At 33.7% G+C, this 15,760-nt stretch overlaps 2 protein-coding genes across 3 annotated transcripts; one reads left to right on the plus strand and one right to left on the minus strand.

The window, feature by feature from the left end:
* The first annotated feature begins 6,149 nt into the window (after positions 1–6,149).
* Positions 6,150–10,382, plus strand: LOC147075812 (testis-expressed protein 10 homolog). Of its 2 annotated transcripts, none has more exons than XM_085942123.1 (2): positions 6,150–6,762; positions 7,438–10,382. In XM_085942123.1, the coding sequence occupies exon 2, from the start codon at positions 8,766–8,768 to the stop codon at positions 10,344–10,346; it is 1,581 nt and encodes a 526-aa protein (XP_085798249.1). In that variant the 5' UTR covers positions 6,150–6,762; positions 7,438–8,765; the 3' UTR covers positions 10,347–10,382. The 2 variants fall into 2 exon arrangements, with proteins under 2 accessions (XP_085798249.1, XP_085798247.1); XM_085942121.1 differs by having other exon boundaries at positions 6,150–6,574; positions 8,736–10,382.
* On the minus strand, positions 10,370–15,072 carry LOC147075813 (protein DPCD). The gene is made up of 3 exons (XM_085942124.1): positions 14,686–15,072; positions 13,614–13,850; positions 10,370–10,584 (listed from the first exon to the last, which is right to left on the minus strand). The coding sequence occupies exons 1-3, from the start codon at positions 15,043–15,045 to the stop codon at positions 10,480–10,482; spliced, it is 702 nt and encodes a 233-aa protein (XP_085798250.1). The 5' UTR covers positions 15,046–15,072; the 3' UTR covers positions 10,370–10,479.
* Positions 15,073–15,760: the final 688 nt, after the last annotated feature.

Below are 15,760 nucleotides of genomic sequence, written 5' to 3' on the forward strand. Positions count from 1 at the left end.
AAATAATGGTCCTACTGCAAAGCTATGGTTACAGGACAACGCTTATCAAACACTTTATTCAGGCTGAACGAACTGGTGATTGGAACCTTCATTTGAAAAGTATTGAAAAAATGTTTCCATTCTTTCATGCAGAAGGCCATTTTCTTTACGCCAAAAGTGCTAATTTGTATCTTCAGGATACGCAACAACTGATAGAGAAATGGACGCTGCTGAATTTGAGGAGTTCACTAGCAGAGGATATTTTACGATACGTCGCTCTGACAAACACCGGAGTGGAATTTGGTCGGATATGACCATCCAACAAACATTAATGAAAACAATAAAGATTTATAGAGGTCTAACACAGGGCAGATTCATAAGTGACAGTGTTCTAATCAGATGGACTTTGGGAATGGTCAGTATGCAGAAGATATGCAATGAAATTGAGTCATTCTGTAATGTTCAGTCCGAATCATCGGAATAGCATGTTGACATGAGAAGTTCCCGAATTGACCGAGACAATGCTGACTCAAGTAAGCTTCTTGAATGGCTACATTACACTACCCATTTCCCAAAACCGACGAAATAATGTCGTTGAGTAGTGGGATTGTTGGAGAATCAGCAGTCAACAGCTATAATTCCCAAGAAGAGGGGTTAAAAGGAATTAATGGAATAGTCGGTAACGACTTTTGTAAATAATAAATTGTAAATAACTATATTTTTGCTACGACCGACCATTTTTGAGATATAAGCGAAAAACCAAAAAAAAAAAAATCGCAAAAATTTGCGGTTTTTTGCCCGCCAAAAGTTGTGCCGAAGTCATCCGAATTGGCAAAATCGTTTTTTTCGTACTCATTATCATTATATACAAGTAGGAAAAATCTTCTACCCCACCTTTTGCAACCAAAAAGTACAGATTGACTGGACTATACGTTAATTAATAAAAAAATACGTCCTTTTTGTTTAGGAACATCACTAGTGCTTCATACATTAGTATGGCACACTTACCCCAAAAAAATATTTTAGTCCATTTTTGTTGAAATTCTATACTGTAGTTTTAACTCAAGATCAATATCCATTAAATAAAATATTACCTTTCTATGCATGTAATACGTTATGGTTTTGAACTACATTTGGAACAGAGATGAATTTAGTTACACTTACCTTAATATTTTTTTTAGACCATGTCCGATCCTGATAGGATCATTATGGGCCTCCACAGAGTGGAGGTTTGTATTGACAGATTTTGTTATTTACGAGAAATGGATGTCAGCCACTTGCTCAACCTATTGGGTCCATACCCTGACACACACAAATTGAAAAACAATATGTGTACTTGCCAGACCCAGGATTCGAACCTGGGACCCACGGCTTTATAGTCCAACGCTTATGCCGCGCGGCCACCGTGGGCGTTAATATTGGGGTAAGTTTAACAAACTGACTAGAGACCAAAAAATATTAAAATGTCGTATTATAGTAAGATATACAGTGGGTTCCTTCTGTACATATCAATTGTAATGCTTTTGTAGATCCTACGGTACAGTTTTCAACTGTTTAAAACACACATATGCATCATGAACCAGGTTGAAATTCATCTCTGAATTATATGTCACACTTACCCTGACTCACCTTACAAAAAACAGTTGAATGTGTAAAAAACAACCTATGACAGGATATGAAACTGTGAGAAAATACGGGATCCACGATCTACAATTATTATTGCTCATGTTTACAAAAGAAGAGAAGACAGTTTTAGCAGAAGTACAATATTACCCAAAAAGATTGAAACATCCTTGGCAGAACAATCGCATACGTTGTAAAAGCATGTCTCACAAAAAAAGTAGTCCTCGAATTAATTGGACGGTATATTAAGTTACGGAGTACTAGGACACAATTGGTTTAGGTAAAGGTTTTATTAAAAGAAATAGTTATCATTTAAATATGATGGTTACTTAAACCCAGACGGCTAAAATTATTAAACATGCTTTGCCTACTGATTCTCTGAATGCTGGTTGTCCAAATTCGAAGGAAAATAAAATAAATTGCGGGGCGCGGGTCACATGTCATTCCCGAAGCGCCGTTCGCGGCCCACTGAAGCCGCTCCGGCTCGCGCCACGCTACTTTCGTGACTTTATTATTTTGTTTTCGTTACCGTTTTCGTTTTCGTTTTCGTAACGAATCCGCCCGGGTGATCAAGACAAAATGTTCCATGCTAAAAACCGCAAGACGTAGAATATGTTCGCTGGTACTATAACTAAACTTGTCTTATTAAACAGTACAATCATCAACCTGAATTTAAAAGATTGTCCACAAACGATATAATAAAATGTTGACATAACAAGTTTTTCTCATGATCTTTTAAAAAGTAAACTCGTTAATTGCAACGGATTTCCGTCAACTAGGATACGTTAATTAATAAAAAAAATACGTCGTTTTTGTTTCAGGACATCACTAGCGCTTCATTTTTGCTAAAATTCTATACTGTAGTTGTAACTGAAGACTCAATATCCATTAAATGAAATATTACCTTTCTATGCATATAATTCGTTATAGTTTTGAACTACTTTTGGAATAAAGATGAATTTAGTTACACTTACCCCAATATTGGGGCAAGTTTAACATACTGACTAGTGACCAAAAAATATTAAAATGTCGTATTATAGTAATACAGTGGGTTGTTTCTGTACATATCAATTGTAATGCTTTTGTAGATCCTACGGTAAAGTTTTCAACTATTTAAAACACACCTATTCCTCATGAACCAGGTTGAAATTCATCTCATTGAATTATATGTCACACTTACCCCGACTCACCTTACATCTAATCAGTGACGTCCCGTGGGGGTAGGCAGATTAATCGTCGCTTGGGGGCGGCACTTACTCGAAGGGCGGCAAATCGAGGAGAATCATTTGGAATATATAGAAATAGCTGAAATATAGAAATGTGACGGCGCGTTTGCATTAGTTGGCCATTAGATATAATTAGCATGCTCTTTAAATGTGGTAATTAATTAGTAATTATCTGGTCAGCAGTAAATGTGTTTTAATTTGGTAATAATGAAAATATCTTTTCATTAACAAATTCAGTTCACTGGTTTTTTCGGGTTGGCGATATCTAGTTTAGTGCCGTTGTCCTTCGACGTCCTTGATGGCCAGAAACGACACGGGCAGATTTGCTAATAATTAGTCTGATATTTTGTTAGTAATGGGTCCATACAGCATATTTCTTAGATACTGCACTCATAAAAGGATAAAAATACTGTATAAAAAATGGGGCGGCATTTTGGCGCTGTCTAGGGGCGGCATTTTATCTAGGGACGTCACTGCATCTAATAAGTACCTAATTGATGTAATATATTTTTTTAATTTTTAAAGAAATACCTATGGGTTTTTTTATCTATGAAGTAGGCAGGCAGGTATCTATTATTTTATTTTTTATCACGTTTTAAGAATACTGTAGGTACCTAATTATTAATGAAGAATCTTTAGTTTTATCTCAATTATTGTAATGTGCTTGGTGAAAGAAACAAGGTGTGCAGACCATAATATTATAGGAGTTACCTACCTAGTTATTTTTTTGGATGAAAGTTTTTCCGATCCATCATTAAAAAAAATAATTAAGGTAGGTACTTACCTACCCTACATTTTTATTAAAATCAAATTTGGTGTTCATTCGTCACTATGATGAGGATTATCTCAGCTGGAATTAGGTATAATAATTATATTTTAAAGTGTTTTTTCTTCTTGTGCTCTCAAAGAGATTGAAGACTGGAGAGGGAACACGCCATCATTTATGTAAGTACTAAAAAATACGAATCGGAGAAAGACAGTTGGTAATGTTGGTATTCTGGAGCTGCTACTTCAAGTTCATGTCGTAAAACAACATGGCAGATATAATATTGTTATCGTCGTTGTTTTGTAAAAAGGGCGAATCAACCATTTTGGCGAAATCAAGATTATAATGAAAATACAATATGTACCCCACTAGCTTTGTTGTGTAAAAACGGCGAATTTTTATCTCCACAGGAAAGTACTTAAAAACGATAATCGACTAAAATTAAATTAATTAAAATTACGAAATAAAAAGCAAATGTGACATATTAGGCCTTTTAAAATATTATATAATAATACCTATTATAACGACAGTATTCTTTCTAAGCTTTATTATATACTTGTTAAATATTTATAATCATCTACAGGTAAAGAACAAATAAATGTCAAAAGTTAAAAACCCTCCTCCTGTAAAGTAGCATTTTGGTTAATTCGCCCTTTTTACAAAACATCGACGTTATTCTCTCGATCTTGAAAGAAGTAAGATATTTTCGTCGACGTTTTAAGTAAAAAAAAACATGGTCTCTTGCAGTGCAATAGGATGCAAAGCCAGGAGAAATGCCGGCGTATCTTTTCACAGGTATTTATAATAAAAATATTACATTTTTCTTTACGTTTATTGACAAAATAAGTGTTGTATTATTATACGTTATTATTTGGTAAAAAAAGTTTTTATTAATGGAAGAATACAAATGAATAACAGCATTTCGGAACAATATGCATACTATTAATTATTTTTACATTGATAGTTTTTCCTAAAAGATCTTTTACAATGACAATTCACAACTTTCACATCAAACGTCAAATGGTTGTTTATTGCGAAAAATCCAGGGCCGTATGCATAATATTATTTTGAACCCAAAATATACGATGTGTTTTTCAAAGTAAAAACTGTTAGTGCTAGTTAATGACATTCATTATTTACATAGATTTAATATTTTTCATTTCAGAGTTAAATATATTTTTAAGAATACCAAACAAAAAATTGTATTTATATGAAATACCTATGTAATGGAGTATATGTTGCAATTTTATAATGTTATATAAATTAAATTATTTCAGATTTCCGAAAAATGAAGTTCTACGGAAATTGTGGATTGATGAAGTCGGGCGGGAGAGCTGGGTGGGATCTAAATATTTATTACTGTGTGGGAAGCATTTCTTGGAAAGTGATTTCATCAGAGGTGGACACATTATCCGGCTGAAAGAGTCTTCAATACTTATTAATATTTAGCGAAAAATGCAGAGCAACCAATCAACCATATTAGACAATATTTTATTTTTAATAGATTAATTATACTTAGGAATCAATAGTTTTTCAAAATATTATTTTCTCAACGCTGACCTTCATACATTATAATATTTCAAATAAAAACATTTTCGTTTTAAATAATCCATTTGTTGTATGAATAATTCATATTATATATGCAGGGCTTCTCTGATAATAATATTATGTTAAATAGATAAAATATTGTAATTAACTATATAATCAAATTTTCAACATACCTACTTGTATTTTGTGTCTAATAGGTTTATATAAACAAGTAATTTTATACACAATAATAAATGTCAAAAACGAACCCGTTATATTTTTATTTCATAAAATATTTTCAAAATACACATGTGTAAATAGGTAGGTAATATAATAAACCTTTTTTTGTTTGTAATTAACTGTAATTATTTGTATTTTTTATTTAACCGTTTTATCTAAACAATAATGCTATGTTATTTTATATAGAACAATATGTAAAAACAAGACCATATTTCTTATTCCAATATTTAACCATTTGCTATTAACTAATTTATGTTTAATTTTTCAAAATATTGTATTTTTTGTGTTATTAAAAATAAAATACTTACTTCTATTTGCATTATTCTTCCTTACCCTGAATCCTAATAAAGTTTTTATTGCGGGAACTTTTTATAATGAAAATACGTTTATAATAAATTGGTTGTAAGCTTGTGTTGTTAAAAAAAAAATACTCAGTGGGGCGTTTTTATGTCCGAGTATGGCACATTTGCAGCAAAGTGTACCTTATTTCAGAGAAATAAAACCTTGTCTCACAAAACGAGTACACACTGATATTTGTGTGCTACCTCTGTGGGAGGAGTCCATCTCTTTGTGTGCTCCATTTATTTTTGATATAAACATATTCAGTCTTAAATATTAAAAAAAAAGATTAATATTAGAATAACGACTGTCAATAAGAAAATCAAAACAATAGGTATTTAATCTAATAACAATATGTGACAAAGTATAATGATACTTTAATTAGATTAAGGAATTAGATTTGAATACCGTAGTATGGCTTGGCTTATGGCAACTATATCCGGCCGCATGAGAGTTGTCAGATTGTTGTCAATATAATATTCTATGGCTGTGTATATAACCTCAAATCTACAGTATCAGGATGGCAAAAACTCGTCACCAAAAGTTTGTTAAATCAGAAAAATCTAAAGTAAAGCTAAAAAAGAAGCAAGAATTGCCCAAGGGGACAAACGTCACGAACACTGCTTTCAAAGTTAAGAAGATAATTATTCCTACACAATTGAAAAGCGGACAAGCTGGTCAACCTTTGAGTAAATCTAAACTAAACGTGAAAGAGCTTCTTTCACGTCTGCAGCACTTTAATACTAATATGAGGAATGATGCATTGAACGGCCTAAAAGAATTACTCTCAACTTATGAAGAGGAAACCATTTCTTCTCATCTTGGACAGATACTCCTGGGTGTTTCACCTCTTGTTTTGGACAGAGAAAAGCTTGTAAGTACCATTCAATTGGATCAATTCATCATTTAAAGTCGCTGATTTTAATCATGAATTTTGCTGTGACGTATTTTCAGAATCTGGCACTCAATTTAGGTAGTCAGGTATATTATTAAAGTATAAAAAGATCGGTCCAATTCCACAGAAACCACGAAATACACTAATTTGATTGTTTAAAATTTTGGGTCTTTTTACTGGTTCTCCGCCACCGGCCGCTGTCATCTGTCAGTGAGCGCAGTGTTGCCAACCGAACTATAATTATAGTACATTTTGATTCGCGTACTATTCGAAAAGTTACATTTTCGTCCGCGTACTATTAAAAAAGTATAGTACGTCAAAAATACCACAATTAAAAAAATGCTATTTTTTTATAGTACTTATTCCGCTTTAATTAATATATTAGGACCGGTCCGCCTCAGTGGGACATTTTCAACGTTGAAAATGTCCCACTGAGGCGGACGAAACCGGTCCTAATATATTAATTAAAGTGGAATAAGTACTATAAAAAATAGCATAAATAAGATCTCAGTGTGCGATTTTAGTCAATGGACATGGTTTTGCGTTGTATACCTACTCTAAAAAACTAACGTGACAGTTAATGACGGCGGCCGGTGTTAGCATTTTTCGGTCGTAAGAGGTGTTATAATTAAGTAGGACATCGGAATTTCTCGAATTCTCCGTTATGTTTGTGACAAACAAAAAACTTTCATTTTCTCTACATGTACTATAATTTTTGCCGAAATACTATAATGGCTTGGACCGCGTACTATAATTCGATGATAAAAAGATAGCTAAAATTCTAAATGGCGACTGACAGATTACGATGACGGAGAACCAGTAAAAAGCACCAAAACTTTTAGTGGTGGCTTCAAAATCGGGGAAAATATTCGTATTACTTATTTTTTGAATTGTGGATTTAAATTTCTTTTACCAAAACACTAAGTCAAAGAAGTAAGCTCAAAAATCATTTGAAATAATTAAATTTCAAACTAGTTGTCAAAAAGACAAAGTATTATTAAGTAGTTGTTTGTTTGTTTGTTTTTTTGTGTTCAGCATTTTTCAAGTATTTCATGTAAGATATTCTGGAGTACCTACTGTATATTTACATAAAATCAGTCAGCGTCAGCACTTCAGGTCTTCATAATACAGGGGCTACTCGTTATCCGAGGGTAATTGGGACCGAAAAAATAATTTTTAAAGCGAATCCGCAACGGGGACCAAAATTACTTAGTAAATGGGTTCAATTGGAACACGTTTAGAAAAGAAAAAGACATGTGAGGAAGACAGACATAGCGTAGGAGTGTGGGATTGAAAGTGACAGTTGACGACTGTGAACTATTGCGCTTGTGTTTTTAGAGATTTTTTGCATTTTCCTGCAAATTCGTAACTGCGGGGACTCGTATAATGAGGACCCTCTGTATATAAAGTTGCCACTGAGTGGAGTAGAGAATTAAAAATTGACAATTTTCACTTGCTATGGGCACAGGTAGATTGGCAAAATGTTGCATTAGCGCATGTGCAGAGGTTGCTTTTTTATTCGCTATGGCTAGCCATGTGACGTCACTGTCCTGACATGGTCTCGTTCGTGCACGTGGAAGAGACTTGCAATATTTCAGCAGTTTTGATTTATGGTTTTATTTATTTCTGTACGAAGTGACTCACTGTCCTTATATAATAATTATTCTTTATGTTTAATCACATGTCATGTTCAGTCAACATGCAGACTTTGCTTTCAGTGGTTGCTTCTTATGTAATACTGACATCTTTTAAATATTATGTTTTATAGCCTTTTTATAAAAACATTAGCATCAGGTTTATAATGTCATGAGTCCGACCTAATAGGTTAAGCAAGTGGCTGACATCCATTTCTCATAAAAACATAAATCTGTTAATACAACCTCCACCCTGTCTGTGGAGGCCCATAATATTGTGATTGAACATTGTAAAAAAGGATAAAAATATTTTACAGTCCCACGATGGCCGATCGGTAACGTGTCAGCTTATAATGTCATGGGTTCCAGGTTTGAATCCCAGGTCTGGCAAAATTTCTCATAAAAACATAAATCTGTCAATACAACCATCACTCTGTGTATGCCCATATTATGATCCTCCTAGGATTGAACATGGTGATGTAATGTAAAATCTTTTTTTTTTATAGGTTCGCCGAGAGTCATACAAAGTATTACACATGATACTTTCTCCATTGTCACTGGAAAAGATCGCTCCATTTTTCGATGTCCTATGCTCATACCTTCGGTGCGCCATGACACACATCGATACCCGCATTCATGAAGATTCATTGCTCTACTTCGACATCTTATTGACTTGTGCTCCAGACTTGGTAGCGTTGAATGTTCATAAGATTTTACCTAGCTTCCTCGATATGATTTCCAAGTTACGAGTGGACTCTAAACCGGGCCGTACCCTTATGGTAAATTTAGGAAGCCAGATGACAAGTATTAAATGGAGGACAAAGGTTCTTTTGAGAATGCTGCAATTTCTAGATACCCTGGCGAATATAAAAAAAACTTCGACTGAAAGTGAGTTCGCAGCAAAATCAATGGAAGGTGTTGAAATGAATAATTATGAAATATCCAAGTATAATTATAATGGCGAAAACTTTTATCCACTGCATAAGAAATTTATTATTGGAAAGTTGTCATGTTTTTCTCGAGAACAGACTGCGGCTTCAAATAACCAAAATGAAGGAGAAAAATTAAAGTCCTATATTGAAGTGCTACTGCCACTTTTATTTGAGACATGGCTTGAAGTAAGGCCTGCCGGATCGACTGACGTACGACGGGTCGAATCCGTTATTTCTGAAGAGGCAGCAATGCTTCTTAAATACTCTTTACGTATCTTTATGCTGTTGTGGAATTTGGTTAAGATTGCCGAGAAAGAAATGCGTACCGCAGATATGACAGATTGGTTTGTAAATAAATACAAAAAGGATTTTACAAATTACATGGCATCTTCTTTTCCATATAATCTAGGTACGAAACAGAGAAGCAAGAAATCAAAGACTCACCTAAATTTAACAGATATAATTGACGAAAAGTTATTAGAAGAAAATTTGGTGCTTTGTCATATTTATATTAAATTGAACACTAAACCTTCAATGCAAGGTCACCAAATAGAGTCGTCGAGAATACTTAACTACATAGAATGGAGTTTCGGACAAATCTCTGCAAGTAATACCGTATGTCAAACTCTGGTGACAGAACTATTGGAAGGTATTCTAGAATCGGAAGAATGGTCGAAATCTAATGCCGCAATATCTTTATTAGATAAAGTTATAGCGGTGTATTCGCAAGACGATATTCAGATTGATTTCAAAGAAAAACTATTTACAATACTTTGTAGTATATTATTAAATGATCAGCTGTTGTGTTTACAAAAGGTAAACAGTTTTCAATCGTGGTTGAGTAAACTGCCAAATGTGATTTATGATTCTCAACAGATCTCTATTGAGTCTTTCAATATAATAACGAGATTCGCGATACAAAACAATGGTTTGTTTAATAGCAGCATTAAAAGCAAACTGAATTTGATACTGCAAAACTTGCCGAAGATAAACATTACAGGCATTTCAGGCGACCATGGAACTCGTCGGAAAGTAATTGGATTACTTTACTGGGTGAAGTGTTGGGATAACGCGTCTCTCAACGTTCTGCAAAATCAATTGGAGACAAATTGTTACGACATAGATTCGAAAGAATTTTTAGTTGATATATTAAAGTTGAAAACGGAAGGAATGTTTTCTGCTTGAAATGGTGAATAAATAAATGATAATCTTTTTAACAAATGGTGTTTTAAAATTTCAGTAGAAAGATATTTAAATATTAACCTTATTTCATCATAATATGACAATATTGCTAATGAATTAAAAAATATACTCCATTTCAACTAGTTTTGCAGTCTCCCACAGAGTCGTTAGTAGATTTCACCTTCTTCAATTCAATTAGCCATGCTGTTTCCATTTCAACTAGTTCAGTCGGTTTCTTGTACTGAAAATATAAATGAAACAGATTATTTTTTCGATTTTTATTTTTTTTTATCGAAATTTAACTTGACTTAACAATTATTTTAAATTTCACACAGCATAGCAGATTATTCTACCAGCCGTGTCAAAGGTTAAATTACCATGACCGTAACACTGCCATAGTAGACCCTCGTAGTTCAATAATATGTAAAGCACAACAAAAATACGAAAACATTTGGATCATATTATGTCAACGTGTTTTTTCACCTTTTCTCTTGAACCAACAATGTCTTTCTTTGCTGAGACATTTGAACGGACATAAATAATGATGTCTATAAATAGAACACACGCATGCATCTGGAATTGATTTCAGTTTGTTGAAATAAATTGGATTTTAAATTTTAACTAATTTTAATTGAATTTTGAATATTTCCAACATGAAATAAAAATCTGGAAGTATATTAAAATGAAATGAGACTACAGAAATTTCACGCAAAAAGCGGGGAAACGTGAATTGCACGTAAAAATATCAGGGTTCTATTGTATGTTACTTTAACAAGTTTTCACAATTACACTACAACTGCAATTGGGCCACATAGACTATAGTTTAAAAAAATGAATGGGGCATAGCACTTCACCCATGTTAAATTCCGCATTAAAACAATAGAGACGACGTGGGACGCCTCTGAAAGAAATAGGCAAGTAGTCTTGTTTTTCCAAACATTAAGACTGTCATGATGAGTCAATTTTTGTCTGGTCATGGTAGTTTCATTAGCAAGGTCATGCAGCTTAGACTAGTACAGTGGTCGGCAAACCGCGGCTCGCGAGCCATATGTGGCTCTACCACAAATGACCACGTACGTGAAAGATACAACAGTCAAAATGACTTCGAATATAACCAACCAGCAAGTCGAACATCTTAAACAGCTTTATCAATAGCAGTTGATGAGTCTTGTGACATAAATGATACAGCACAAATTTGTACGATTTATTTAATTTACTGGTCTTAAAGAAGAACTTTTAGGTTTTTTGCCACTCAAAGGTCAAGCACGTGGAGAGGATATTGCAAATGCTGTAATTGAGTGCATTGAAAAACATATTCCACTCGATAATATTATGTCAATTTCAACAGACAGGGCGAAAAGTATGACCGGCGTAAGAAAAGAATTTGATACTGTTTTGAAAAAAAAAATAATCAGGAGATACTAGCTTACCATTGCATCAGAAGCGCTTTGTGCGCAAACATTTCCAGAAGAAATTTGCAAAGTTATGGAATTTGTGATTAAGATTATCAGCTCCATTATAGCTATAGCTCTTAATCATCGCCAATTTAAAGATTTTTTTAGTTGAAATGGAGATTGAGTACGCAGATCTTATGCTGCATAACAAGGTACGTTGGTTATCAAGAGGAAACGTTTCGATTCCTTATTAACAGTTAAAATTAAATAAAATAAAATTAAAATTAAAGCATTTCTCCTGAGAAGGGTGTTCACTATCTAGAAATAATGGACGATCAGTTGATCCAAAAATTTTATTTCATGGTAGACGTTATGTCTCATCTAAATGAGCTTAATCGTAAACTGCGGGCGGAAGGAAACACGTCATTTTTTTCGATGTTAGAAGATTTCATTTGAAAACAAATTATCCATTTTGCTCAAGATTTCGAAAGAGAATCTTCGCTAACTAAGCCTGCTGAAACATCGCCAAGAAAGTCATTCTGATATTGACATTAAATTTTTTATTTCAAAACAACAATTTTAAATATGAGGGAAGCTTTTCTCAACAGGTTTCAGGAATTCAAAAACAGCAAAGCAACGTTAGTCTTTCTTAAAAAAAATCTCTTAATGCTGCGGTAACAGAATATATTTTTTCTCCCTTTAATGTTGACATTGGCAACTTTGAAATGCAATTGCTGGATTTTAAAAATAAATAATTATGGAGCTGTAAATTTGAACGTCTCTGTGCTGATATGGACACACACACACACACTTCACAGCGCAAGTAGTCTGCTTTGAAAGACATGGAGAAGGAAGACATGATGATTTTTAACACCTGAAATAATATTCAAGACTCATATGATCAGTTGAAAAAACTAGCGTTCGCTGTTCTTTCTCTTTCTGGTTCTATATATTCATGCTAACAATCTTTTTCAAGCATGAAACTTATCAAGAGGTAATTGAGAAGTCGTCTTATTGATGAGAACCAGGAATCGTAAAATTAAAAACAACAACATACAAACCAGACTTACCCAAACTTTTCAAGGAGATGGATATTAAGTGTTTGTCATGATTTAATTTTATGGATACCTTATTTACAATTTAATTTTTATCAATAAATAAGATCATTATTAAGTATGATATCAAGTTTTATTCAATGTACCTATGGTTTAATTAAGATTTAAAACTTTAATTAAAGTTTATTGAGTTAATAAGCAGTGTACCCACATAAATATAGTTTAATAAATTTTGCTCTCAAAAGAAATCTCAATCGTTGTACTGTTGATATTTGGCTCTGTTGACTAATGAGTTTGCCGACCACTGGACGGACTAGTAGAATGTTCTACGCGTTTGTGGTAACGATTAGCAGGATGCTCTGAGAATGTTTGAAATGTGTATAAAAAGGGAAGACTTACTCCAATCAATTGAGCTCAATAGGCTGAAATGGTTGTCACAAAGAGAAACTGTTATGCTTTTAAAAAACATTACGGCAATCGTGAAGATCTCTTCTATCTTTCAATTTTAATATTTCTCCACAATCAGGCAACGAAATCTGATTTAATCTATAGATAGTTCATTAAGTATACTTTATTTGAGGCTCACATCAAAGGCAGTATTTTCTGAGACATTCCTAGGCCTAAAACTAGATATCTCACGTCACCTTTTGTGCGATATGTCCGATTAAGACTACATAATAAGGAGACAGGGTTGGGATTTTTTGTAAATTAATAATATGTATAGGTATGGTGTGACTTCCATATTGTTGCTGAATCGTCAAGACTACTGCATGTAAGGACAGACGCAGGGGCATAATGTTGCATTATTTATAACTACTTACCGTAATAATAAGAGTGCCAAACTTGTGAGTATATTCAATATTTTTTTGTACTGGAAACATTCCAATTCTTTCCAACTCGGGCATAGAGAGTTTTTTGAAATATTTTTTATTGGTAGTTCTGACGAAAATACATTTTTCATTGGCATCCGCAGCGATTGAATATGTTTCAATAGGGTAAGGCAAATTTCTAATTCTCCATTCTAAATTCTTTCTCGTATTTCTTCTTGCAATTGTCGGCTGAAACAGATTGATAAAACCCAGTTATTGGAAGAGGCTTACACAGGGAACACAAAATTAATGGGAACTGGTTTACCCTATCAGGTGTCGTATACCAGGGTATAGAAAAATATGCGATAAACTTAAATATGTGTTAAAGAATATATTATTTACAGTACATAGTCACACCTGTCTTATAATATGCATTAAAGTTTGGCATCTAAACATAATGGCCCCATTCAATATTTGCGGACGATCGGCTCACTTTGTATCACTTGGTTTTATGGCTTAAGCGGAGCCTGTTTCAGAACTGTTACCACAGACATTAGATAATTTCTAGGTATACGAATAGAAAACAGTGAATTTAATTTAATATTTATTAAAGCCCTTGATAATTGTGCCATGGAACCTCAAGGATACAAATTTAATAAATAAAGTTAACCTAGGATGTCTTGTATACTGGGTACCAAACTGGAAAGCGGCTACTCTGAATAGACAGGTGGAGAATTGTTGTAGTCAGACAGGGGTTATCGCGCTCCTAATGGGTGGGGGATGGACTTATACATATATGGAAAGTCCTAGTTTAAACTCTAGCTGAGTCGACAATTTCCATTAGTTAATTTTTAAAGTACCTAGCACAAATGATTTGAATTCTGGCATTGATGCTTGTATATTTCTCTGTAGAAAAATGCTGATTTTCGAACATTCGTGAAGGTATCTTCGAAAGATGAAGTTAAATTACCTATATTATGCTCGATTCGGAGTGCTGTACATATCGAGAGATAATAACAATGAACTGATGTGAGCAAAACCAAAAGCGAGTATTTTGTAATAAGAGAATTTTATAAATAGATACCTGATCGTTACTTTCTTGAATACCCTCACATGGATTTTCATTTCTATCATAAACTTCTGGGTCGCCTACTTCCACCTCCCATTTACCTTCCCCGCCCAACTTCCCCGGTTTCTTCCAGGCTCGGCGGAGTACACAAGACGTATCTACATTATATTCCTCAACCATCTCCGAGGAATCAGTGAATTTATAGTGAACTTTTTGTATTTTATCTTGAAGCATTGAGGTTTTCTCGGCGCTTTTTAACGATTGTAGCCATTCTTGAGGTGAAGGCATCTTGATTTTTTTTCTGGTGTTCTCTAATTCGCTTAAATTAGTTGTACTGTCTAAAACTTCGATTAAACAAGGCTTCTTTCTCTTCATTGTTTACATGTTACTAGGTTACCTGTCAAATTTTAATTTTGATAATGTTGCTACTTCTTTTGTGTACTTTTCCCCAATATTTTCCCTCTATAAAAAAAACATTTTTTTAAATTAAAAAATAAACTTATATACCTACATATAATTTTTAAAACCTGTTCGTTAAAGATCTGATTTTAATCCAACATCAAAATGTATGTTTATCTTTATCACTAAGTTGTAGTCCTTGAGATAGGGTTTAGTCTTTCTTCTTCGCGTGAGGTTATATTCTACTAATTTATTTTCCTTTTTCTTGTCGTTGGTCATTCCTCCGTTTTCATTTACTGGTCATACCCGCGCGTCTATTTTTTATGTATAGAGTTTGGCGTCACTTTGTCTTCATTATGATATGACTCAAGGAACCAGGTAGAAGTGACATGGACTACAAAGTCAACATGAATAATAAGAGTTTTATTGGTAGGTAAAACTCCTTTCATTATTCGAATTTGACTTTGAAGTCCTTGAGATATCTGTTTGTTATCACCTGGTGTTAGGTACAGTTGCGCACCCAGGGGGGGGGGGGGGGGGGGCAAGGGGCCCTGACACCCCCCAAACATGAAAATTATCAGAATGATTTTAACCATTGAAATTGAAAGCCAATAAACCTTTGGGCTTAGACAAATAAAAACACTGGCAAAAAAAATGATTTGTAATTCTCCAGCACCCTTTTTAGAACAAT

The sequence above is a fragment of the Rhyacophila brunnea genome, unplaced genomic scaffold, assembly GCF_057557595.1.
Source record: "Rhyacophila brunnea isolate RB1 unplaced genomic scaffold, BYU_Rbru_1.0 scaffold_14, whole genome shotgun sequence".
Taxonomy (NCBI): domain Eukaryota; kingdom Metazoa; phylum Arthropoda; class Insecta; order Trichoptera; family Rhyacophilidae; genus Rhyacophila; species Rhyacophila brunnea.